This window comes from Ovis aries, chromosome 3, assembly GCF_016772045.2.
Source record: "Ovis aries strain OAR_USU_Benz2616 breed Rambouillet chromosome 3, ARS-UI_Ramb_v3.0, whole genome shotgun sequence".
Taxonomy (NCBI): domain Eukaryota; kingdom Metazoa; phylum Chordata; class Mammalia; order Artiodactyla; family Bovidae; genus Ovis; species Ovis aries.
This window is the reverse complement of record NC_056056.1, coordinates 43,020,573-43,045,663: the sequence shown is the minus strand read 5'-3', so window position 1 is coordinate 43,045,663 and position 25,091 is coordinate 43,020,573. Positions and strand designations below refer to the sequence as shown.

General features: G+C 46.3%; 1 protein-coding gene across 3 annotated transcripts in view; it reads right to left on the bottom strand.

Annotated features, from left to right (window-relative positions):
* Window positions 1-1,903: 1,903 nt before the first annotated feature.
* SPRED2 (sprouty related EVH1 domain containing 2) overlaps window positions 1,904-25,091 on the bottom strand; it is a 119,908-nt gene continuing 96,720 nt past the window's right edge. For all 3 annotated transcript variants that reach the window (XM_042245981.2, XM_027966690.3, XM_042245982.2), the window contains 3 exons: window positions 23,728-23,792; window positions 7,522-7,671; window positions 1,904-5,240 (listed from right to left, as the gene is read on the bottom strand). In XM_042245981.2, the coding sequence (XP_042101915.1) occupies window positions 4,575-5,240; window positions 7,522-7,671; window positions 23,728-23,792 (881 nt within the window). In that variant the 3' untranslated portion in view covers window positions 1,904-4,574. The remainder of the gene's footprint in view (window positions 5,241-7,521; window positions 7,672-23,727; window positions 23,793-25,091) is intronic.

Below are 25,091 nucleotides of genomic sequence, written 5' to 3'. Positions count from 1 at the left end.
TCGGAAGGGTGACATCACTTGCCCAAAGGCTAATGGCTGGTAACGGCAGAAAGACTGTCCAGGGACCGGGTTCACGTGGTTTCTCTATCCCTGCATTCTCACCTGTGAAGTAGAGACTGCTCCACAGAGGGTTGAAGCAGATGACGGATAAAGTGTGCCCAGCTCCTGGGTGAGCACGTAGGGCACCAGACTAATCCTGTACCAGCCTGATGGGCCCCAGGGAACAGGGAGGAGCAGGCAAGGCTCTTGCCTGGTGCCCACTTTCTAAGCCCACAAACGGGGAGGGGGTGAGCAGAGCCATCAGTGAGGCCTGGCAAGGACCTAGGCTCTGCAGTCAGTCAACCCAACCTGGTTGGGTCACTGCCTCTTATGACTAGAGGTGAAGTGAAGGGAAGTCGCTCAGTTGTGTCCGATTCTTTGTGACCCCATGGACTGCAGTCTACCAAGCTCCTCTTGTCTGTGGGATTTTCCAGGCAATAGTCCTGGAGTGGATTGCCATTTCCTTCTCCAGGGGATCTTCCCAACCCAGGGATCGAACCTGGGTCTCCCGCATTGTAAACCGACGCTTTACTGTCTGAGCCACCAGGGAAGTGACTACAGGTTACTTTAGTTCCTTACCCTTTTTTTCTTTTCTTTGTTAAAAGAAAGTAGCCATTTTATTTCTCAGCTTCACTGTGGGACATGTAGATCTTAGTTCCCCAACCAGGGATCAAACCCATGCCCCCTGCTTTGGGAGCACAGAGTCTTAACCACTGGACCGCCAGGGAGGTCCCAGTTACTTACCCTTTCTAAACCTCCGTTCCTCAGCTCCAAACAGAGACACCGGGAGGGACATGCCTTGTGGGGTGGCATGAGGGCCAGGTGATCTTGAGCCCCCTGCAACCCTGGATGTGTCTTCCAAGTTCTCTTTTTATATCAGAGCAATGTATTCAGATGGTTATGGGTAAATGTATACATATTGTCTCAGCAGATATTATTTTTCTTCTTGTCCTTCAGAGCATTCCCACTATTCCTTTACCATCAAACTTCTTGGAAACATGTTTTACATTTGACGTCCATGTTTACATGCCCTTCACGTTGACTTTTCACCCCTTATAATCTGGTTTGTGTGCCTCCTAATTTATGTACGAACTCTCAGGAAGTTCTCTAATGATCTCTTAATTACCAATCTTCATGGCTTCTTTCTCTCCCCTCACTTTCTAATTTCCAGCATCTCCTGTTGCTTTTCATCTTTGCCAGCAGTTTGGAAATGTCACTCCTTTTGGGAAGAGTTGAGACTAGGATGAAGGGGCCCCTCTACACATCTCTTTTTAAGGCCCCTACTCGGCTTTCCAGAGAATAAGCTGAAACGTTCTTCTGTGACCCTTAAAAGACCCCACATTTCATTTTCTCCAAGGTATTGTCACTGCATGTAACGTTTGAGCATCCAAAGAGCCCATTTGGAACTGAAAGTGGGCCAAATATCACTAAAATCAAACCACTCTGAGGAGACTAAGGATCTTGTAGTTTTAACAATTGAGTTCTGTGAGAAACTGTGTTCCAAACTTCACACACAGACACTCTAAAGGTTCAGCAGGAACCAGTTGAAAACAACTCAGAGGAAGTACAGCTGTTCCCTCTGAGGAGCACGCGTGGGGGAAGCCAGGCGAGGAGGAGGGGGTGTTCCCCGGGTGGTGACATACAGCATTCTTTTCACTTGAGGCATCCGAGCCCGAGGAGCTGCTGTCTCCCCTGGGGAATATGACATAACCAGAGGCGGGAAGGGCCTCACAAAAACAGACCGGTGTCCACACATCCTTCTCCAAAGGAAGCCCCTTCCCATCCTGTGTGCGAGAGCTCCCACGTCCGCAGAGACTCAAATGCCACCCTGTCTCCAGCCAGAGAAACAGCCCAAAGCCAGCGATCTGATAGGATGTGTTTATATTTACATGGTACATTTTAAAGCAATGGCTACATTGGTCATACATATTAGAAACCATAAAAAAAAGTTAAGAACTAAAATGTACATCATACACTTGTATATATATTTTTTTACACAGAGGTAAAAAGGCTTATTATAAAAAAATCAATACAACGGGGTTTTTAGTATACAGGTAAAGAATGAATTATGCTTCAGGCACTTTAATTTGTTAATGTGAGCAAATAGCTTCGTAGTTGGGGTCAGGGGAAGCTTCCAAACAGAAAATCTTTTGGTTAATGTTTTGTTACCACAGATACAAAAATAAAATCTGAATAATTTCTCTCAGATGATTGACATTAAGTATGGCAAAGCTGACTGGGAAAATACTACACACTGTTTGGCTGCAGTGTGGCAACTCGAGAGACGTATTTACATAAAATGTCCCCACGGCTGTCCTTGTGCCCTTAACCGCTGCCTTCTTCACAAACCAAAAAGGATACGCGGCCTAAGATTCACCAGCATTAACTCTTCAAAGGGGTGGAAAAGGACGAGGGGTGAAGGAAGATAGAAACAGATGATGGCTAGACAGACATGGCAAACAAGAAGCGGCCGGAATAGGTGTGTTCTTATTGAAATAAATAGGGACACGTGAACTGAGGTCTAACAGAACATACATTAGTGTTGTGCTTCGTAGAGAGGAGACCTTGAGAAGACCCTGAGGAGATGCCTCAGGATGGGGGTTGGGGTGGGGGAGAAGATGGTCTCTCAACAGCATTTGGAGGCTGGCTGAAGGTTTTCTAGATGCTCTCCAGGTTGGGAAGTGGTTCTTGTCTTGCACCACCAGATTAATAGACCTCTGCTCCTTTCCCAGACCGGAAGACCCAAATCAGTCACTCCAACAAACAAAAACACCTACCAAACAAACTCATAAGCACACTGGGTATTTACAGGGATGATCTGAGGAAGAAATGCAAAGCACTCTCAGGTAAGCTGAGAACATTCCCATGAAGGTAAGCGTGGCCAGCACTTTCCCAGTATGACTGGCAGACTGGGAAAAAAGTCCCTTTCCTTGGAGACTGATGTCCTGTGTGCTGTAGAGGAGGGATGGTTGAGGGGGCGGGGAGTGGGGAGAGAGGAACGAGGCTGTGCACTCAGCTGGCAGCAGCCACAGGAAGATCATGGTGGGAAGGACAGCCGGTGCAGACAAGCCTGTCCCCTGTGCTCTCCACGGTGTCTGATTGTACAATGCGAGGTATAGGTAACCACTCTTCACTTTTTTTTTTTTCCCTTTCTGCAGTAAGATTTGGCTATTCCTTGCAATATATTAGAAAAATACTCTTTTCCAGCTAATTAGAAGCCTCCTAACGTGGCAAGGCGACAGGTGGACCCAGACTGCTGAACTAACCATCCGTGCACTCAAAGTGGCAAGTCTGGGTTTGGGGTTGCAGGAGAAAGACACTTAGGCATTGGAAGGGTTTTTTATATATGGCCTTGTTTTTTCCCAAGTATAAATGAAGAATTTAGTGATGTGAAATGTTTTTTTTTGAGTCCAAAATGAAAACAAAATGACAAACCCATGAACAGAATGCAACCCACCACTCTTTAAATTGATGACATTTAAAATCTCCCCCAGTTAACAGAAAATAACCACTGGGGGGGAAGAAAGCTCCTTTAAAGTTTTACTTACCACAACCTTAGTGTTTCTTAACCAGACAATGTTCGGGAGAACACTGGTTTGTTTGAAAGAGACTATTTGGTTTGCAAAACAATGAGCAAAATTTCTTACTTCATTAGCGTTTTCTTCTGGTATTGCTAAATTTTTACAAGTGGTGGTGACATACTTTTAAAAAGATCTACTTTAGGGTCAGTGGGGAGGCTCAGAGAAACCTGAAATCCCCCTTCTAGCCCTGGTCTGAGAGGATACAATGCAGTTTAAAGGATTTTCCTGATTCTCACAAGTTAATCTGAAGTTAAGGCTCAATTCTCAGTCATTTTAGGAGTGAATGTTTTGCATCAGTGGGTAACTGACAGATTTTGGGGGTGTTGGTCGAGAGAGACAAGATGATGGGCTCTAGACAGAAACCGCAGCTTACGTGGGAAGTTTGGCTTTAGAAACGTTAAAGCGATCTGGTTTTGTGGTAGAATTTTGTTAACTAGATCACCTCCTATACATAGTAACTGACTGCAGGTTCAAAAATACATCTGGTAGGGTTTCACCATTCTGACAATCCATTACCACAGGAACCTGAGGAAGCAAGCTCGTTAGCAATAGGCAAGCTAGAACCAAGAGGAAGATGGCCTTTGGAGCTCTTGGAGAAAGAAAAACGACAAACCCCACCAAAAAAATCAGCAGTTCCTGCTGCAGGCGCCTTGAAACTGGACGCGGTGGGCAGGAAGGACATGAAATCAACACCTGTATGAGATAGTTAGCTTGATTACAGATTGTTAATAATACAGGAGCATCTAGGCAGAGGGTCCTTTCCTTAGAACACTGTGCGCGCGTGCCTGGGTGTGGCTGATGCAGAGTGGGCGGCGGGGGTGCAGAGTCCACCAGGCAGGCTCCCCAGGCTGGAAAGGCGCCTTGGGTACCCGCGAGCGGGGGGAGAGATGAGAGGATGTAGAAGACGAGTCCCCTTGGGGCTGTGGACGGGAGGGGGTTGGGAGGGAAACCGAGTCACACGGCTGCTTTGTGCTTCCCTCCGCAGCACCTGCACATCACTCCGCAGTGGTAGCAGGCTCGCAGAGGCAGGTAACAGCACATACAGGGGGCCAGGAAAGACAAGGCAATAAGAGCCATCCACCGGAGGCAAAACTTCTCGTCGCTGGTATCGCACGAGCACGGGTCTGTATAGTCCCCCTCGGGGTCCGACATACAGTGATAGAGCATGCTGTCTGCACACCACATACAGCTCACCCGGCGGATGCAAGTTCTCACGGAGTCGGGGGCGTCCTGACAGTGGCCCCTCCGGTTCTCTTCGTGGTTGAACATGTCCCGGCAGTACTCGCACCGGGAGCGCTCCCCGTCCTCTTTCCGCCTCCGGGACTTGCCCCGGGAGGGCTGGGTCTTGATCACGCTGCCCCCACGCCCTTTGGGGTCCTCGCCGAGGCCAAAGTCTGACGAGTCCACGTAAGGGTAGTTGTAATCGTGCTTGGGCACCTCGCCCTTGGCGAAGCGCACGTAGGAGTCCGCGTCCTCCGTGTGGTCCAGGTATTTGCCCCTCACAGGGGCGTGCCGGTAATCCTCGTAGCCGGTCATCCAGATCTTCTCCCGGGGGTTGATGCGCACAATCTCCTCGTCGTCGTCCGGGAAGCTCACCTGGCGGAAGGGCCTTGGCATCGGCTGCCCCAGGAAAAAGGAGACGTTACTTTATCGCAGCAGCTAAACAAACCAATCTTCAAATAATGCATCCTTCACCTTGGCAAAGGGCATTTCTTGAAGAAACAGACCCATCCTGTACCTAACAGCTTGTGGGTCAAAGATGTATTTCAAATTGTCTCAATCCCTTCCTGGGTCAGGAAATCATGTTAATGGGTCGAGACCGGCATTTCCCCCCTTTCTGTTGCAGTTTTGCTATAGATGTGGGTAGGTATACACACTGTGAGAATAAAGTTTGAAATTCCAGAAGCTGAACATGCCCAGATCAAAAGCAGACCTGAGATGTCCCTAGAATATCTTTATCTCCCTTCTGTGACCTCCCACCACTAAGGTGATGGTGACTGCTGCTGCTGCTAAGTCACGTCAGTTGTGTCCAACTCTGTGTGACCCCATGGACGGCAGCCCACCAGGCTCCCCCGTCCCTGGGATTCTCCAGGCAAGAACACTGGCAGCATGATTTCTAACAGCTTAGATTAGTTTCACCTGTTTTTGTAGGCCATCCTCTCTCAAGACTTTTGTTTTTTCCCAGAGAAGTGGAACTCTGCAGTGCATTGACCATTACAAGGTAAACACATCTGTTATCTGTGTGTACTCAACAAGTGCATACTAGTCCATGATATAGAATGTGTGTCTCACTGTGGGTCATGTTCAAAAAAGCCAAAGTGGATACCAGGGACAATGAAGGCTCACAGGTACCTTGTAATCTGGTTGGGGAGATAAGATGCTCAAATACACAGAGTGTAAGATTACAAGTTCCAGAGGCCGATGGTGTTTGAATCCTGCCAGGATCTCACAGGTGGTGAGCAGCAGAGTGGAATCTGCACCTGGGCTGGCTGGACCCAGAGCCACACTGTCTAGATTTCAAACCTAACCCACATTCTCCCTTATGATGAAAGTGTTATCCCTGTGGTGGGCCTCCTACAGTTTGCATCAGTGCCTTGTCCAGAGTGGCAGGTGCTGAATACAGTTATTGAGTGGATCCAGGTAAGCCTGCCTTGCACAGGGCATCCCAGTTGTGGCAGACAATGACATTTCCCACCTTAGAAGCCCTTTGAGCATGAAGGCTTTTTAAAGAGTGAGAAGCATGGCTTCAGACTACAGAATTTACTAGCAAGTTGCTAAGCCTCGGACTTTGCTTCCCTGATGATCAAACTGCATAGGGCTATTGTGAGAACAAAGAGAAAGAATCTAAACCGTGTAAGCACAGGCTGTGTCACACAGGATGCACATGATGACTGTTGCCAATATTGTCATTATAATATTATCCTAGAATTTAGCACACACTAATTAAATTTACCCATCACTTCCCACCAGACTGTGAGCTCCTTGAGGGCAAGGGCCATGTCTCACAGGCTTTGTCCTAATTCCTGCCAGATTCTTGACGTCAAAGTTTCCCCAACTTTGGAAAAAATACAATCCTGCAGTATTTCAAAACAAAGTTTGGGAGCTGACACAGTCTTTGCTATTATTTCGAAAGAGAGTCAAAAAGTCAATTCCCATCTATTGCTACCATACTGTGATTTTAAAAAGAACATTTTCATGCCAAAATATTAGGAAGCACACACCCAATAAAACAATTTTGAAAAAAAGTCATATAAATCTAGCTTTATGTTATAAAACCTCAGTGCCTCGTGCTTTTTCTCTTTTCAAAGCAGACTGGTGGCCACATCACCCACATGGGCACCAGTCCACACCCCACAGTTTGCGAACTTCCTCCAAAAAACAGCCGCTGGGTAAATATTTGTTGTATTACTGAATTCCAGCTACAGCTCCCCAAGGAAGCTGGGGCCTGCAGCCCATGATGCCAGGCCTTCGGCCCAAACATACAGTATTCTGTGGTACCAATCATGGTTCTGTGCTTTCACACCCTTTGGACAGAGGAATGCAGGAGGCAGGGTAGCATTCTGGGTGAGCAGAGTCTGCCATCTAATCTTGTTCCACCAGGGACCCTCTCCCTAAGCCTCAGCCTCCTCATCTATCAACTGGGGATGCAGAAGACCTACTTCTGGGTAATCTGTGAGGATTAAAGGAGATAAATCACATGAAGGGTTTAGCAAGGTGCCTGGCACACAGAAAACCCTTTGAGTGAGGGTGAGTTGCCTGTACCACCTCCAGTATGGAATGGGGGAACAGAATAGAACAGAAGAGGCCTAGGCTCGGGCATGCGGCTAAAGGGAGGGCAAGGCAGCTGTTTCAGATCAGGAGGTCACCCCTGTGACTGCCAAGGAACAGGATCCCAGCTCACCTGCTCGAGGTGATAGTGGTCCGTGGGGTATGGGTCGTGGAGGTGACCCAGGGTATAAACCTTCCGGTGCTCACAGGATGTGGGGGAGGAGATTGTGCGAGTAGGTTGTTCCCTCTTCTGAGACGAATTAGAAGAACTGTCTGTAGCTGTCTGTGTAGAAGGAGGTAACCACGAGTTAATTAAAAACAAAAACCAAGTCCGCCCCCAAACTAACACACCGTCTACCCCCACGTGTGGCGTCTTGCTGGACTTCCCGAAATCTTGAGTTTATCCTGGCCGTGGGAGGCAGGAGGACCCCTGAAGGGCCAGGTTGTCTTAATACGACGGGCAGAGAAACCCAGCCCCCAGCCCCTGGAAAGCTGGGTTTGTTTTCTCAACTGTGGGAGCAGCGACCGGCTCTGGGGCAGGGCTTGCCACACCAGGCCACTCGCGGGTGTGCTCCAGTTTGATCAAGAACGGCCACTGTTTGTGGCCCTGGTTGAGGTCCTTGGTCAAGCAGAGGAAATGCTAACAAGCAAAAAATCAAACCCATATGTTTCTTTGTGGGGTTAAGCCCAGCCTGGGAAAGTCTCAAAGATAAGGATACCTCAGGGGTATCATGGGTACTGGCTTTCCAGGAAAAAATTTTGTAATCTTTGGCTTGGAGGCAAGCCTGAGGGTCACTGTCTCTGGAGGGTGAGAATAGAGCTGTTTTCCCAGTAGAGGTGATGAGTTCAGATTGGAGCCTCCATGAAGGTCTTAGGAAGGTGATCAGGTATCAGAATAGACTGTGGCTGTGGGCAGAGCCCAGGCCCCATTGTGTCTCAGAACACCTCGGGTGCTTTACACCCCCAGGTGATTCTAGGTTTATGGTCGCTTTCCACAACGTTGGGGCCCAGCAGCCACACGCTCATAAAAGGCTTTGTCAAATGCAGCTGGGGCAATTGCCTTGAAAACCAGGGCCCATGCGAATCCTATCCTCATTCCACTCTACCTTCTTCCTTAGAGTAATGGACCCTTCTTCTTTTCTTTTCTTTTTTTTTTCACAAATGAAAAGATTTTCCTTGATATTGAGGTGTCCTATTTCTGATAGATATCTAGAAACTCCTTAGTCGTTGCTTGCTTCTCATTCTTATATCCCCCTTACCCCATATGCTTATTTATATCCTTTTATTTTACTGTTTTTCGTTACTGTCATCGATCTTTTCCAGGGCAAGGCAAGGTTAAAACAAATAGACTTATGAGAGTTATTCTCCGCCCCTCCACTACGTTCACTTATAAAGTAATAAATGCTCAGGAAAATAGGAGTACAAGTATTCAGGAAAAAGAAAAAACACTCAGGGACTTCTCTGGTGGTTCAGTGGTTAAGACTCTGTGCTTCTGCTGCAGGGGGTGTGGGTTTGATCCCTGGTCGGGGAACTAAGATCCCACACGCAGTACAGTGTGGCCAAAAAAGAAAAGACACCTGTATTTCCTCTAGGCAGCACAACTGACATTAATTTTTAAAGCTTGGTGGACATGTGCAGCATGCTTTTGGAAACCCAGCCCTCCTGGATTTTTAATTCTATTTGGTTTGTGTGATGCGGGGGTGATGCCTGTTTCCAATCCCACAATCTTGTGGCTAATTCAGATATGGACACACACTTCTCCCTGAGGCAATCCTGAGAGACTTCTGATGGACAGGTCAGAGAAGAGGCTTGTCTCTTATCTAGTTAAGAGCTAAGGGTCCTGTAAGCCTGGAATCCTGGTGAAGGTGCAGGGAAATAAAGAACCTGAGGATGGAGTGAAGCAAAAAACCAAGGGAAGAAGGATCCCACAGATACCACTTGAACTTCTGGATCCAGCCAAGCCTGAATCCTGATCCACCCTAGGATGTCCCATAGAGAGGGGCCAATTCCCTTTGGTGATTTAACCCAGAATGATGGGGCTCATCCGTTGGGTGCACTTTCTTTTTGCCACTGCCGATTCCTTCTCTGTGGCAGCCTTCTACCTGCACCACATTCCTGGCCTCTCTCTCGTCCCTTTCAATCCTCTCCACAGCAGGTAGAGTGGAACAGGGTGTTCAGAGCCTGCTACTTCTCTCCTCTGCCTCTTGGGAGCCACCCAACTGGCAAATAGCATGTGCTGGCAACCTTTCTTGGGATTGTGTGGTCTACTTGGAAGGTTGAGGGCCCACCCACTGTGGGGAGGGTATGGAGACCCAGCGCACGTGCGCCTGGTAGGGCAGGTCTGTCTAATCTCAGGGTCCAGTCCTGGGATGTCCACTTCCTGCAGATGTAAGCTGGGACTCACATCATCAGTAATAAAGGGTCTCTTCACTTTTTTTTCTCAATTGGTTTAGAACCGTGATAGGAAAGAGTTGCTACTTACCCCTCAAATCCCAGAAACTGAAAGAGACCAAACCGAGACACACAGAATTTTTACTTCCGTTCAAATTCAGGTCCGTCCTCTAACTCTCACCCACCCTCTTTCCTTATGTCTTTGGAGGTACTGCCGCCCTCTTTAACACATGCGTGGTTGCAAACTGACAGTACAACAAAGCATACAATCCTTCACAGTCTCATACTATGTGAAGGCTTATGATGTGCCAGGCACTGTACACGTGAATCCACCAGTGCAGGTAAAATATCGTCTCCACGTCATACACAGGAACACAGACACCTGAAGAAATTCAGGATCCTGCCAACTATGGCAAGCCACCATTGGCAGAGCGGGACTGAAACGCACGCCCCGTCCGCCAAGCCCAGTGGGATCTCCTTGCAGCACACTGCGGCTTATCAAGCCCAGAAGAGCCACCTGCTCTGTGTTCATCTTGGTGAGATTAACACAAGTACAACTCTACCAAGTAAGATGATGTGCCCTGATTTATACAGACCCAGGTGGGAAGGGGTGGTGTCTCAGAATACAAAGGTTTCTACAGATCTCAGTAAATACTTACTGAATGAGTAGATAAGGGCCCTTCTGTATGATTCAAATCCAAGGGTTAAACTCTTATCCAGTACCCATGTGACAGTCACATCTTAGGTTAGAAGCTACTTCAGCATTAAACACTGTAATATGCACTTGGCATTTAGTTCTCAGAAACCCAGTTCACACATCACAGTCACCTCGGTGTTAGTCATCTGTTTACCCCAATCCACCCTGTTTTCTGTGACCTGTGTCCAGGTTAACAATGTATAGAAAGTCATTCTGAGAAATGAGGCACACCCGGTACTTCCTAGTCATCCTCAGCCAATCAGACGCCCCCTTCTGACGCTCCCAGCCTTCCTCCCCAGCCTGGACCAGCCTCTCCCCATTGCAGAGTCAAGTGCAAAGTTTCCTGGACCATTTTCTGACAATTCAGAGAACGTGAGACTGAGAAAGGCCTTTCGACATCTCCTAATCTGATGACAAACCTCTACAGAGGAGCAGGGAGGCCAGAAGGCTGAGGCGGGCTATCAGTGCACTGCCTCCCTTGCCCGACTGCTCTAGGCTAAAGCATGCAGAAGAGGCTCCGGCGGAAGCTGAGGCTTATTGCATATCTGTGATATCAGATAAATCTTGTCAAGAGGCAAGTGTCTACCAGCAAAAGGAATGTATTATTAGGGTATTTCCAAGAAGAGGCAAGAGGGAAAACCTTTCACCATACACACCTCTGGATGAATGCCCCCGTTCTCTGCTTGCGGAAAAAAGCAGTCACTGGACTGTACACATATGCACCTCAACAAACAAGATTCTAGAACATGCCTGCCACTTGTGCGCACAAGCTCACGACACCCACCCACCTACTAATCCGAGAGCTTCACCTTCAACCTGGAAATACTGGCTGCCGTTTTCAACTCGCCTTCTTGGTGGGGCGGGGGAAATCTCTGAAGTGCTGTAGGTGTGAGCTCGAGAAGAACAAAAGCAGAGGTCCTCTGTGCTTGGGGACCTCAGAATGCTTAGTGCGCTGGCTTCGGTGCAGGCTTCCTGAGTCAGAGAGAGCAGTCAGAGACAGCCTTTGATGTCACCCACTGTGAACAAGGCCAGACACTGCCATGGGGTGCCGCCTACTTGTGGGAGGTCCCGTGCGACATGAAAGTGTGAGCACAACCACTGTTACCTCCATGTATGCTGCCAGAAAACCTTGCCTCTGGGTCTGGGTGTGACTCCAGCTCACTGTCAATGCCTGCTATTAAAGAGATGTCCGATTAAGAGGCCTGTAACCTAATAGGAAGCACCGAACAACAGAAATGCAAGGCAATGTCATAATGCTAAATATCACGGTCTCAATCCAGGCAGACTAGATTTGAATCAATTCTCTGCTAATTGTAAGTTGTCTGATTTTGGACAAGGTGACCTCTAACTCCAGTTTTCACATCTGTAAAATGGAGCTAAAACTGTCCTCAGGGTAACTATAAAAACAAAATGAGATTAATCATTTTCATTTTGAAACAGTTACTATTGATTTTATAAAAAAGTTACTGATCCTGTGATCCGGTCCCCTTGCTTAACTCCTTATAAAGTTCAAGTGTTTTATCCAGTGATTCTCTGGGTTTTTCTAAGCAAATTCCTATCACCCACAAAAGACAGTCTGGTTTTCTTTCCATTATTTGTAACTTCTTGTTTATTGTATCTTTGCCAAGCTTTCCAGCATGATGTGGAAAAACAGAATGGCTCTTGCTGTCTTGAACTTGACTTTGATGGGACAACTTCTAACAATTCTCTGTCGTACATAACCTTTCCAGATAACTGGAGTGGCTATAAAGTTCCAAAGTCTCTTTGTATTCTAGATTACAAAGTGTGTGTGCTCAGCTGTGTCCAACTCTTTGTGACCCCATGGACTGTAGCCCACCAGACCCCTCTGTCCATGGAATTCTCTTTTCAACCCAGGGACCGAACCTGTGTCTCCCTGCACTGGCAGGTGGATTCTTTATCGTTGAGCCACTGGGGAAGACCAGATTGCTATGGATTGTCACCGAAAAATACTGGAGGTAACCAGATGGTTCTTCTGTGTCTATTGAGATGATTACGGTCTTTCACCTTTGTTTCATTAATGTATGAATCAAACAGTTAAGCTTTTTAAATATTAACCATCTTTGCATGCCTGGGATATCTACTTTACTGGTCTTTCATTAAATTTGTTTTACAAATATTTGATGTGATTTGGTAACATTTTGCTTTAAAACTTTACATCTACATTCATAAGTGAGTTTGACTCCGGTTTTTCTCTACTTGAATTCTTGCCCATTTTTACAGCAGGGTATGCTAGTCCTGCAAACTGAGCTAGGCAGTGTTCCACCGTTTTCTATACTTTGGGGAGTTGTTTCTTTTTTAAAAATAATTGAAGTATAGTTGAATTACAATATTGTGTTAGTTTCAGGTGTACAGCAAAGTGATTCAGACACATATATATTTTGTCAGATTATTTTCCATTCTAGGTTATCAAAAAATACTGAATATGGTTCCTTGTGCTACAAAGTACATCCTTCTTGCTTATCTATTTTATGTATGGGAGTTATGTTTTTTAACCACCTAAATTTAGTCCTCCTTTCAAGGGGTATACCTTTGACTACATTTTCAAATTTTTCTATGGTTATAGAAAAACATGTATTTTGAGTAATATGCTTTGCGTGGCCTGGTTCTGAAGCCCTCTAACAAGGCAGTAAGACAAGACTTTAATAAGGAAACACAGGAGGCTGAGAAAAGAAAGGGAAGGGAGGTGGAAGCAAGAGTCAGAGGGTACAGACATGAAACACTGGGTGCCGGGAACCTCCAAATAATAAAAAGAGATGCGACCAGCCTGACCAAGTCCACACTGGTAGCAGAAACACTGGAAGGCTGGCAACCATTCATTTTCTTCTCCCTCTTGGGGATGGAGACGAATGGGAGGAATGCTACCCCCAGAGAGGCAAGCACACAAGTCCAGCCTCCTCATCCTCCCTGTGTCCTCAGGAGCACGTGAGCTGTTGCGAACACACAGCAGGCAGAGCCGAGCCTGCTCCGAGCAGCTGCTTCTGGAGGGTGACAGGCCTATGTGTTTTGAATAAGGCACAGAAAATAAAGTGAAGACACTGCTTAAGGAGCCAATCTGCATCATCCAGGAATCATACAGAAACGTTAAGCAAAAATAGCTCTTCTCGGAGAGAACTGGGAAACCTTGACTCCAGGCCAGGTGAGGACTATGTCTCGGGATAGTTGTTGAAGCTCTGGGGGCCTCTGTCCTCGGGTGTAAAGTAAGGAGTTGCCCTGGATGATCTCTAAGGTTTCTTTGAGCTCTGAAAATTGTATGTGTGATCCTTCTGCCTTCCTCTTCAGAACGTTACAGGAGAGTCTGGCTAAGACTGTTGCTTAGTTGATGAAGAGCCACAGGATGTGTGTCAACTACACCTCAGTGAAAAAATAAGAAGTCATTGCCACAGGGGAAAGAAAAGCTGCAGGACTGATTCAGATTAATAAAAGTAGGACTCTGCCCTGTCTTATAGATGATTTATTTATTTATTTTTTTGGCCTCCTGGCTTGAGGGATCTTAGTTCCCTGACCAGGGACTGAACCTGGGCCCTCTGCAATGTAAGCGCAGAATCCTAACCACTGGATCGCCAGGGAATTCCAGATATTTTGAATTTTTAAAGATGGCTAACTTGTAGTTATGACCACAATTTGTGTTATTTTTATTGCAGCTTACCACCAAAATATAGTTCAGCCACTGATGCCACCAAAGCAATATTCAGTATTCTTCCTATTGCAAGGGTTTCCATTTTATTTATACACATGAGCATTTGAAAGTGAAAGTGTGAAAGTGTTAGTAGCTCAGTCGTGAACGAACCTTTGCAACCCCTCATAGACTCTAGCCTGCCAGGCTCCTCTGTCCCTGGAATTCTCCAGGTAAGAATATTGGAGTGGGTAGCCGTTCCCTTCTCCAGAGGGTCTTCCCAACCCAGGGACTGAACCCTGATCTCCTGCATTGCTGGCAGATTCTTCACCGTCTCCACCTTGGACGGGGAGGCGGCACTGATCACATGGAACTCTGGGCAGTTATTGCCTCTCAGGAGACAGTGAAGTGGATGGGTGCGGGTGTCAGGAGGCTGCTAGCTCAGGTGATCTGGGGTTGAACAAAGCAAGCCTTTCCACTCAGTAGCTAGAATGGCAGGCCTATCTATGGTCAATCCTTTTCCCCTCTGGTAAACAGAACGTCCCCCATTCTGTCAACAGGTCTTTGGGAACAGGTAGCACTGGCTCACCTGTCCTCAGGGCTTACACTGGTCCCAGAGGTGTTCTCTTTCGAAGAGGCAAGTAGAGCAGGAAACCGGGCTAGCTAGCAGCCAGTGTGGGTCTGAGAGGGGCAGCTGGCTGGGGGAGAGGAGATGACCCTGTCCTAGACTCTAAGACGTTATCCCATCCAGGATCCAGAGGAAGAAGTGGGCATTTGTCAATTGTGAAACAAAAACAACAAAACCAAAACTCCCACACATTAAAAAAGAAGTTTTATGTTTCTAAATTTTGAAGTTAGGTAAAATATTGACATGAAAGGAAAGGACTCTCAAACCCACAGCTTAGTTTCACTGGCAGGGCTGTGAGCAGGAAGTGGGTTTTGGGTAACCTTGAGCATGTACTCTGCATCAATTAATAAAATGGAAATAGTAGTATATTACTATTCACAGCTTAAACAGATGAGATGGTACATGTGTAAACAAAGAAAGACACAAGCTGGTGGACTAGCAAAATGCCTCTGCCCTGCCTGAAATTGAGAGCATTTCAAAGCTTTTGAGCCTTAGACATTTAAATGCTTTAATTTAGCCACTTTAGGTATTACATGTTGAATAAAAGATCCTCATCTTACTATGCAATGTGAGCTTGATAATTATTGGCATTCAGAAGATAAAGCAGCTCTCATCTGTCTTCTGAGAATTTCCATGCCACCCTATGCAGGGCTGGGTCTCAGCCAGCAGCATTTATGGGACGCTGTTCCCTGCTGTCAGGCACAAAGCATAGCTGTTTTTCCCCCCAAAACATTTTTGCTTTTCTTAAGACACCACCATAGATTAGTTTTACTAGTTAAACTTTGTAGAATTAATTTACATTTGCAACCTATTTTCTCTTTTACTTATTCTCTCCCTACCCCACTCTATCCTAGCCCCTTAGTCCCAAGGGTAGCAACAACACTTTTGATCAACTGATCTTCTAAAATGAGACTGGGGCTCCCAGGAGGGCATAGCAGAACCCCGAATCACACTGAACAGTCAGCTGAGGTTTGGCGCCAACGCACTAGTTGAAAAGTCCATCATTTAGGTGGCTTTTTGGCAATGATGAGAATATGGTATATTTCATATATGTGAAATCTACTGAAACTTATTGAGTAAATATTTCCCTTTCTCAACATTCTCTGAAAGGTAGCAAGGAGATCTGGAGTTTGCATTCTAGGTGAACAAAAGATGGAGCTGGGTACAAGAAGTGAACAAGAAATTCACTTCTTCAAGTCTTGGTGACTTTATCTGCAGAAATGAAGTGCCAAAAATGTTTAGAACCCCAGCCTCTGAACTCTGCCTAAGCAGGAATCACATATACCCTTTCTGGACTTTCCTGGTGGTACGGTGGATAGGAATCTGCCTGCCAATGCAGGAGACACAGGTTCTATCCCTGGTCTGGGAAGATTCCACGTGCGGAGCAGCTAAGCCCATGCGCCGCAACTACTGAACCCTTGAGCTGCAACTACCGAAGCCTGTGCACCTAGAGCCCGTGCTCTGCAACAAGAGAAGCCACTGCAATGAGAAGCTGGAGCGCTACAAGGAAAAGGAGTCCCCTAGTTGCAACTAGAGAAAGCCCAAGTGCAGCAATGAAGACCCAGTGCAAAGAAAAAACTTAGAAGTTAAATAACTAACCCCCTCAAAATCCCCTTAGAAAAACAGAAAACAAACCAATTAAAAATTGGTAGATTTGCCTTTGGATTTCATGTGTGCTGGGGATGGATTAGGTGGAAAACAAACTTGAGAAAAGGAAAGTTCTGTGGCATTCTGCACTCTCCTGCTTCTGTTAAGTAAAAGCTTGACATTTACTAAATTCCACAAATTTATTTTTTCTACTTAATCAAGAATGAAAATAACCACAATTTGCAGACTCCAAAGCTCACCTAGGACAAACAAACAAACAAACAAACAAAAAAAACCCTGCCGCTTCACATTTTGGTTTCAACTACTTGTTCTAGTCATGCTTTAGAAACACCTGGGGTGGGCAGGAGGGGTTGGAGATGTCATTAGGAGCAAGTGCTCTGAATAGCCAGAAAGTAATCAGATGTAGCTGGTGATAAACAGGATGTGACCAGTTCAAGCATAGGGCACAAGGAAGAACTACATTTTCCAGTCTCGGCAAACACATGGCTAAAAGCTGATGATGCTGTAAAAGACATTTTTCCTACACGAAGGAGGACTGCCTACCTGAGAAATTAAAGGACAATGAGACACTACAAATATAACCAGCCTGTCTTAACTGGGTTCTAGGAGAGAATTCCAACCCAAACAAGATGCTGTGAATGACTCTTCCCAATGATGCAAAGGACCGTACACAGTTAGTGCTATTCCAGCTGCAGAGAAGAGAAGGTAATTCATTACAGAGGACAGATGCTGTGAAGCGTGAGGAATCCCTGTGGAGAAGGGCTGCCCCAATCCAGCAGCTGTACTGAGGTGGGAGAATAAACCTAAACCTGTTTTAGGGTATGCCTTCCTATTGCTGTTCTGGGGACTTTGGGGCTGTAACACCAGCTCAGGCTTCAAGTCTGTCATCTGGATGTGCCACACGGGGCACCGGTCACATATTTATTCTCTCATCTCTTCTCCCCTTTCCAACTCAGGTCCAAGAGAACCCTAAAACTTAACTCTTGTATAAGGATGATGTATAAAAAAATAGGACAGCTGAAAAACCATGAATATAATTATTCAACAGAGGAAGAGAAAAATGGTAGTGATGAATGGGAACGCTGAGGAGCTGGTGCTCACTGCTCCTCTGCTGTGAACTACCTGCGGCATCTCAGGCAAGTCCTCCATCTGACACGGAGCGGCTTCCACGACTGTGTCTATAAAACGAGGCCAATCTTACTCTGTCTGCCAGAAGGAAGGAGGCTGACTTGTCTGATGTGAACTCAAGATCCCTTTCAATTCCAAGACCTAGAATTCTGAGGAGCTGGCATGACTACAGCTGTTCTTGCCTCCCCGCAAGTCAAACGTTTCCAGCTAACTCGCATCAGTTCTCCTACTTTTCACGTGTCATTAGGACACACTGCTTCCTAACACAAGGCAGAAAAAACAGTTGGGAGGAGCGGAACACTGAGAGCACAGAACTCAACCTCTGCTGTGTATCTTCAGTTCCTTTAGCCCCCAGAGGGGAAATCAGGGCTTCTGTAGCTAATCAGGATTACTGGATTCCCCCTTCTCCCTTGACTACATGCCCCCCCCCCCACCCCTTTTCTGAGAAAACTCCCTCTCATTTTCCTTTTTAAAAAGTCTCAGAACGGCCATCATCAAAAAACCTACAAACAATAAATGCTGGAGAGGGTGTGGAGAAAAGTGGACCTTTTTGTACCATTGATGGGAATGTGAATTGATACAGCTACTATGGCAATTCCTTAAAAAACTAATAATAAAACTACCATATGACCCAGGAATCCCACCTCTCAGCATACACCCTGAGAAAACAATAACTGAGAAAGACACACGTACCCCAGTGTTCACTGCAGCACTGTTTACAATAGCTAGGACACAGAAGCAACCTACATGTCCATCGACAGACGAATGGGTGAAGAGGCTGTAGTACGTATAGACGATGGAACATTACTCAGCCATAAACAGGAACACATTTGAGTCAGTTAAAGTGAGGTGGATGAACCTAGAGCCTGTTATATAGAGTGAAGTAAGTCAGAAAGAGAAAAACAACTATTGTATATTAACGCATATATATGGAATCTAGATATATGGTACTGATGAACCTATTTAAAAAGCAGGAGAACATACAGAGACATAGAGAACAGACTTGTGGGCACAGTGGGGAGAGGAGAGGGTGGGATGAATTCAGAGAGTAGAATTGAAACATACATCACCATATGTGAAACAGAGAGTGAGGGGGAAGTTGCTGTGTAACTAACACAGGGGCTCAAGCCAATGCCAGTGACAGCCCAGAGGGGTGGGAGGGAGGTTCAGGAGGGAAGGGACATATGTATACTTTTGGCTGATTCATGATGTTATAAAGCAATTATCCTCCAATTAAAGATAAATTTTAAAAAATCAGTACATGTGTATCATTTAATATCTCAAATAGCAATTTTGCCCCTCTCCAAGTGAGGCAAGTGAGATAGCTTCTCACGCCCCAGAGAAATAAACCCAGTTCTTGTGGTTGGTTCTTCTTGCATTTCTCTCTATCTTTTCAATGCCATCTTATTCTCATTCTTGATTTGAAGATTTAGATATTATTTAAGACCTTCTTATTATGGAAGATGAGGACTTAGCTATTTCATACACCCCCCAAGCATCTTTCTATAAAGCAAATATTTCCCTAATCCCCCAGCTTTAGAGCCAGAATCCAGCCACTCAGCACAATGACAGCTGAAGCACTGACAGCACTTGACCACAGATTCTCAGTGAGCCTGCTCTGGAAGTCCGTGTACCCTGCAGCTGCATTCTCCCAAGATCGTATTAAAATTCTCCTTGTCTAGCTATGAAGATGCTAATAACATTCAGAAGTGATTTTAGAGCTCTGTGGCAGTAAATAAACCACCAGGTTTCAATGGACCAAAGCCTACAAAATAAGAATTTAGAAAATTGTTTATTAAATGGCCACAAAACCCAGAGCCTCTCTAGTTCTATACAGTCCATTTTTTTCTACTCATTCTCTCCCCATCTCTGTTGAGCCCCTTCCCCAAGGGCTCCAAACCCTCTGGCCCCAGAGGCTTCAACTGAAGGGATCTGGGTAATCAGCCCCAGGGGGGGGGGGCAAATCAGCATGGCCCCTCCAAGGCACCATACTGCTCATCTCTCGAGTTCATGGGGGCCTTCTCCACAAGATACACTAGAGCACGTCTCCCTCACAAGACAAAAGCAATGAGAGGGAACAGAACTGAGGGTCTTTCCATGCCGTCCCTCTCAAGGATCCCTGGCTCTGAAGAGAGAAAGCCGTCTGCCAGGGGCATGGAGAGGAGTATGCTGACTCTCGGCGATGCCTCCAAACGCCCACTGCAGACTGCTAGCCTTTGTTGTCACTGCTTTATATTCTTTGCATGACTCATAAATCTGCATCATGTGACTCAGGCATTGGAATCCATGCCCCACCCCCTCAATCCATTTAATGCCTGGCCAGCTAGGTATTTCTGTTCACCTGGATGGATCACAGTAACTGAGGTCTGTCAGGGAGGAGAGATGACGGGGCTGGATGGGAGGTGACAAGGAGCATTAACAGCCAAAGGGTGAGACTGGGTGATGACGCTCAAGAACCTCACCTCCTAGCTGTGGACACAACAGAAAACGCGGCAAGAAAAATATGACATAAAGCTACTGAGAATCCCTCAAAACCACCACTTGAAATGGCAACCCACTCCAGTATTGCCTGGGAAATGCTATGGACAGAGGAGCCTGGCAGGCTATAGTCCATGGGGTTGCAATGAGTTGGACACGACTGAAATGACTAACTATGCAGGATAACAAGCCAATGAACACTTTGGCCACCGGATGCAAAGAGCCAACTCATTGGAACACACAGATGCATGTTGTATGTTGGAGGATGATATGGAGGAGGGGGCAACCCCAAACCCCCCTGGTGGAGAAGTTGTTGGGCTTGGGTTCTCAAAAAGCACAGGCTGATGCTTTTTGAAAGCCGACTCTTTCCTTGATATTGGGAAAGACTGAAGGCAAGAGGAGAAGGGGTTGGCAGAGGATGAAATGGTTAGATAGTATTACTGACTCAATGGACATGAGTTTGAGCAAACTCTTGGAGACAGTGAAGTCAGAGAAGTCTGATGTGCTGCAGTCCATGTGGTTGCAAAGTGCTGGACATGACTTAGCGACTGAATAACAACAATGAATAAAATATGAAACCCTGTGATTGTATACAGTATATTGGGGTTCAGATCACCCATTTATCGAGCACCTATACAGCCAAGCTTTATAGGGTTGCAGGACTATAATGATGAATAACCTGCTTTGAGCGAAGTAAAGTCACTTGTTCAGCAGATAAAATGTGAAAGTCTAAAAAGAAGCAGGCTTTTAAGTAGCAAGAGAGGGATAAACAAGAATGCTATAGGATTTGAAAGAAGAGAAAACAATTGGTTGAGGGTGAAACAGTAAGACACATGGATGGATAAATAGTCCAAGACCCAGAAAACCAGAGCAGTCGCTAATCTGGAGTCTCTGGTGGTGGCTCCGTCGGCAAAGATGTGGACACACACCAGGCTGGTGGCAGGAGGGGCGTGGGAGGACTGTAAAGGCAACTAGCAACGCATGGGTAGTTACGTGTGGGTCTGCACGCATGTGCACACATGCTGAGCTGGATGCTAATTTCACGTGGAGGACTTGCAACATGGTTCTACCATCCTGAGAAGACAGGCTGGTTTAGGGGCTGGGAGTCAGGAAACTGTGAGCAGAGACAGCCCATGCTTTTTGAGCATCCAAGCCCAACAACTTCTCCACCGGAGGGATTTGGGGTTACCCTCTCCTCCACGTCATCCTCCAACATATAACATGCATCCATGTGTTGTTCAGTGTCCTATTTTCCTTCTGGTCCCAAGGAATGCCTTGAAATAGAGGGAACCCTTGGCTCCAGCAGCACAAACAGATCTCCTCCTGGTTCCTAAGTTATGCCTCTGAAGGTTTTCTCCTATACACACTATTCCCTTAGAAATTCTCCTTCCGGCTCATCATAAGTTGTTAGAGGGTCTATCACCATTTATACTCTTTCTAAATGAGTTCAAAGTCCTAATCATCTGTCTTACCGATATCAGTTTTAGAATGCAACAAACCTTGGGAAGCCGTAGACTCTATAGGAGTTAACCTGGCTGCTCACTTCCACGGCTGCAGCTTTTAGAGACATCCCTGACTTCTTAGGACAAAAAGTCTCATGACAGGGAACTTGTGAACAAACAGGAAACCTGGTGCGTCAGCCCCTGACGACCCTCCCATCCTTTCATGGGATGTTGCTAATGGTCACTGGCCTCATGGCTGGGCTTGTCTTGGGGAAGTGAGGTACTGTTATTAAGAGGCCCCTGTGTATAAACAAGTGGAATGAAGGTAAGGACTGTGTACGGTAGGGCCCACAGGGAATACAATGAAGCCGTGCTTCTCCCGCTGTGAGTTTCCAAGTGCCTGGAAACAGCAGGGCAGTTCCTACACGTCCTTCCAGGCGTTCAGCATTACCCAGAACAGCACATCGATTCCCTGTGGATTAAAGGACAAAGCCAGCAGGGATGCCGGCTTCTATGGCCCCAGTCCCTCTCGCCCGCTCCCGCTTCCATAAATCATGCTGGCAGGTAGCTGGGAAGCAGCTGTGGATGACAGCGTTGCTCTGGAGCACAGGAAGCCACCTTTTAACCCGCCTGCTGTTGTTTGTCTCTCAAACGTGACAAAGGAACAGATGTAAGCAACATGCCAACTGTTGAGAGGATCTGCTTGGAGCACTATAGGAAGCCTGCTCAGAGTGCATCACATCAGCCGCTCCACGGAGGCACAACTGAGTTCACTTCCTGACACTCACCCCCAAACTGCCACCGACAAGCACTCTCTGCTCATGTCAGGGGCTCAGGGGGGTGTGCAATGCTTAGGCAACTCACCACGTTGTCGCCTTCACCCTCTGCCCCGAAGCCCCTTTCCAAACCCTGTTCCAACACCGCCAAAGTCCAGCCTCAGCTCCCAGGGGTCTTCTCTGACCCCCAGGCCCCATCCTGGGCCAGAGGATTTAACAGTCTGTGCCAGTTTCTAAGCCTCTCACAGGGCCATATCCTCCCTGTCCAAACCATCCGGTTACCTCCATGAGGGATGGAGCCGGGTTCACCCACCTCTGTCTTCCCAGAGTTGCATTTTTCAAATCACTAGTTGCAGGATGAATGGGTCAGGAATCACATTTACAGGGTTGCAACTAATATTTAAAATACTAAATTAAAAAAAAAAAACAGCTTATAAAAGACAACTAAGGAATTATTGGGGAACTATTAGAGGATATTATGAAATTCCTGTTAGTTTTCTTAGGTCCAGTAATGATGTTGTGTAGGAGAATATCTTATTTTTTAAGAGATGTATGCTCAAGTATTTAGAGGCAACTTCCTTTCAATTGGATCAACAGAAAAAATACCTGTGTGCAAGCTGACACATGCAGAGATAAGGCAAACAGGGTAAAATGTTATCACTGCTGACTCTAGATACGGAGTACACAGGCTTTCGCTGTACTAGTCTTTAAATTTTCCTGTGTGCTTGAAAAGTTTAATAATGAAACAGAAGAAAATAAAAAAGAAGAGGGAAAAATCAGAATGCAGGGCATGAAATATGATCTGGTTTGGGGGTATCTACTGGATGTGTATCCTAGGTTACAATTTTAATGTATTTCCTCCTTTGTGTCAAGGCCCAGACTCTGAAATAAATGCTGCCCTGCAGTTCCTCACTGCACCAAGCACATGGCAGGTGCACTCTGAACTGTCTAACTTCTAGAAGCATAGAATTTTAGGGAAGGGGCAAGCTGAGAAATCATTTAGTCTCCAGTTACATTCCATTAACGCCAGCTATGTCAAAATATCCAAGCCATTTCCTGCCTCAGTACATTTGGCCCTAACCTCAACTCAGCCTTCAGGACTCTTATCAGATGTTTAATCACTCATCAGGAAGGCTGCTCCCCTGCCCCCTCCATGCCAGGGAGGTGGTTAGTGGAAGACTCCAAGAGTAGGGTGCCAGTTGTCCCAGCGTGCCGGGGATTGAAGTATGTCTTTTGTGGGACTAAGAACTTTCAGTGCTAAAATTAGGACAGTCCCAGGCAAACCAGGATGGCTGTTCACCCTAAATGTGAAGGAAGACTGGGAGAGTGCCTTGGACAGCTCCAGGAGAGCGGATACCATATGTCTTGTAGCATCATGGGAACATGAGGGGCTAGAGCAAATCCAGGGCAGCGAAATTATGATAAGACAGAGATCTCCCTGACAACATCCCAACAGCAACAGCAAATGCCAAATTGCCAAGTGTCTCTCATGCCCTTAAACAGAACCTCTGATTATTCACCAATTCATGTGGAAAGCAAAAGACCATGGGAACTTACTGTAAAAACGTCATCATCACCAAGCTCAGCCTCATTGTGGATGGTGGAAGATGATGTTGTTGAGCCTAAAAAAGACACAAAAACCACAAAAAAAAGTTTCCAAAGAGGATAAGTCAAAGTCAATCATTTAAAGAAACCACATCCTACTCCTTTCATATGTGGATCACCAGCAGAAATGTTACTTGGGAATTAAATGCTTTAATTTTTAAATATAATTTATTTATTCATTTATGGCTGCACTGGGTCTTTTTTACATGTGGACTTTCTCTAGCTGCAGCGAGCAGGGGCTTTTTCTTTGTTGCGATGCACGGGCTTCTCACTGTGGTGGCTCTTCCTGCGCGGCAGACTCTAGGTGCGTGGGCTTCAGCAGTTGTGGTGCTTGGGCTCAGATGCTCCACGGCATGGGGATCTTCCTGGACCCGAGATCGAACCTGTGTCCCTTGCATTATCGGGCACATTCTCAACCACTGTATCACTAGGGAAGTCCTTTTAACTTGCTCTTCTTTCATTGATTCAAGCCAGCATGTTCCCTAAATGAACTTTGCTTACTGTTGTTCCCAAATCAATCCCTCAAACGTCCTCACTGATCAGTAGAGAACAAGCACGCAGAGAGGCGCCGAGGAGGTGGTGCTCAGAGAGCCTACCCGTGGCTCCCAAGGACCCCCCGGCCACTAGGCACTGGACGGAGGACCCCAGGTTAGACCTGCCACCATCGCACTGTGACAGTGGACTTAGAGCTCTGGGCTCTTCATTTACCCACAAAGGGATTCACGTGAACTAAAGAGCTAGTATGGTCGCCTCCTCTTCTGAAATTTAGACACTATAAACCCCAGACTGTGGGAGAAGCCACCTTCTAAACTGGTACCTGGGCATAAAGGCTTTTTTCTTGCAATACTGGCAGTGAGTTTTGCAGGTCAACATTTAGGATAATGTCAAAAAGAAAACAAACAAACAAACACACACACACACACACACAGTTTATTCTATCAGGGAATGAAATGGTTATTTACAGTTCAACTGATTTATTTGTTCATTTCTTTCTTCATCCCAGTAGGCAAGTCATGTAACTTCTTCCTTTCCCTTCTAATAGCACCCCATTTATGTGGATTAAAGTCACTAACCCTGTTAATGGCCAAAAAGCGAAAACATACTTAAATCTGCATAAGTGACAGAGTCCCAAAAGAGAAATTCAGTCTGTATCATCTCCTTTTTCTTGGACTGTTGCCTACCATGCTCCTCCGTCTATGGGATTTTCCAGGCAAGAATACTGGAGTGGGTTGCCGTTGCCATTGCCTTCTCCAGGGGATCTTCCCAACCCAGGGATCAAACCCGGGTCTCCTGCTTTGTAGGCAGACGCTTTACGG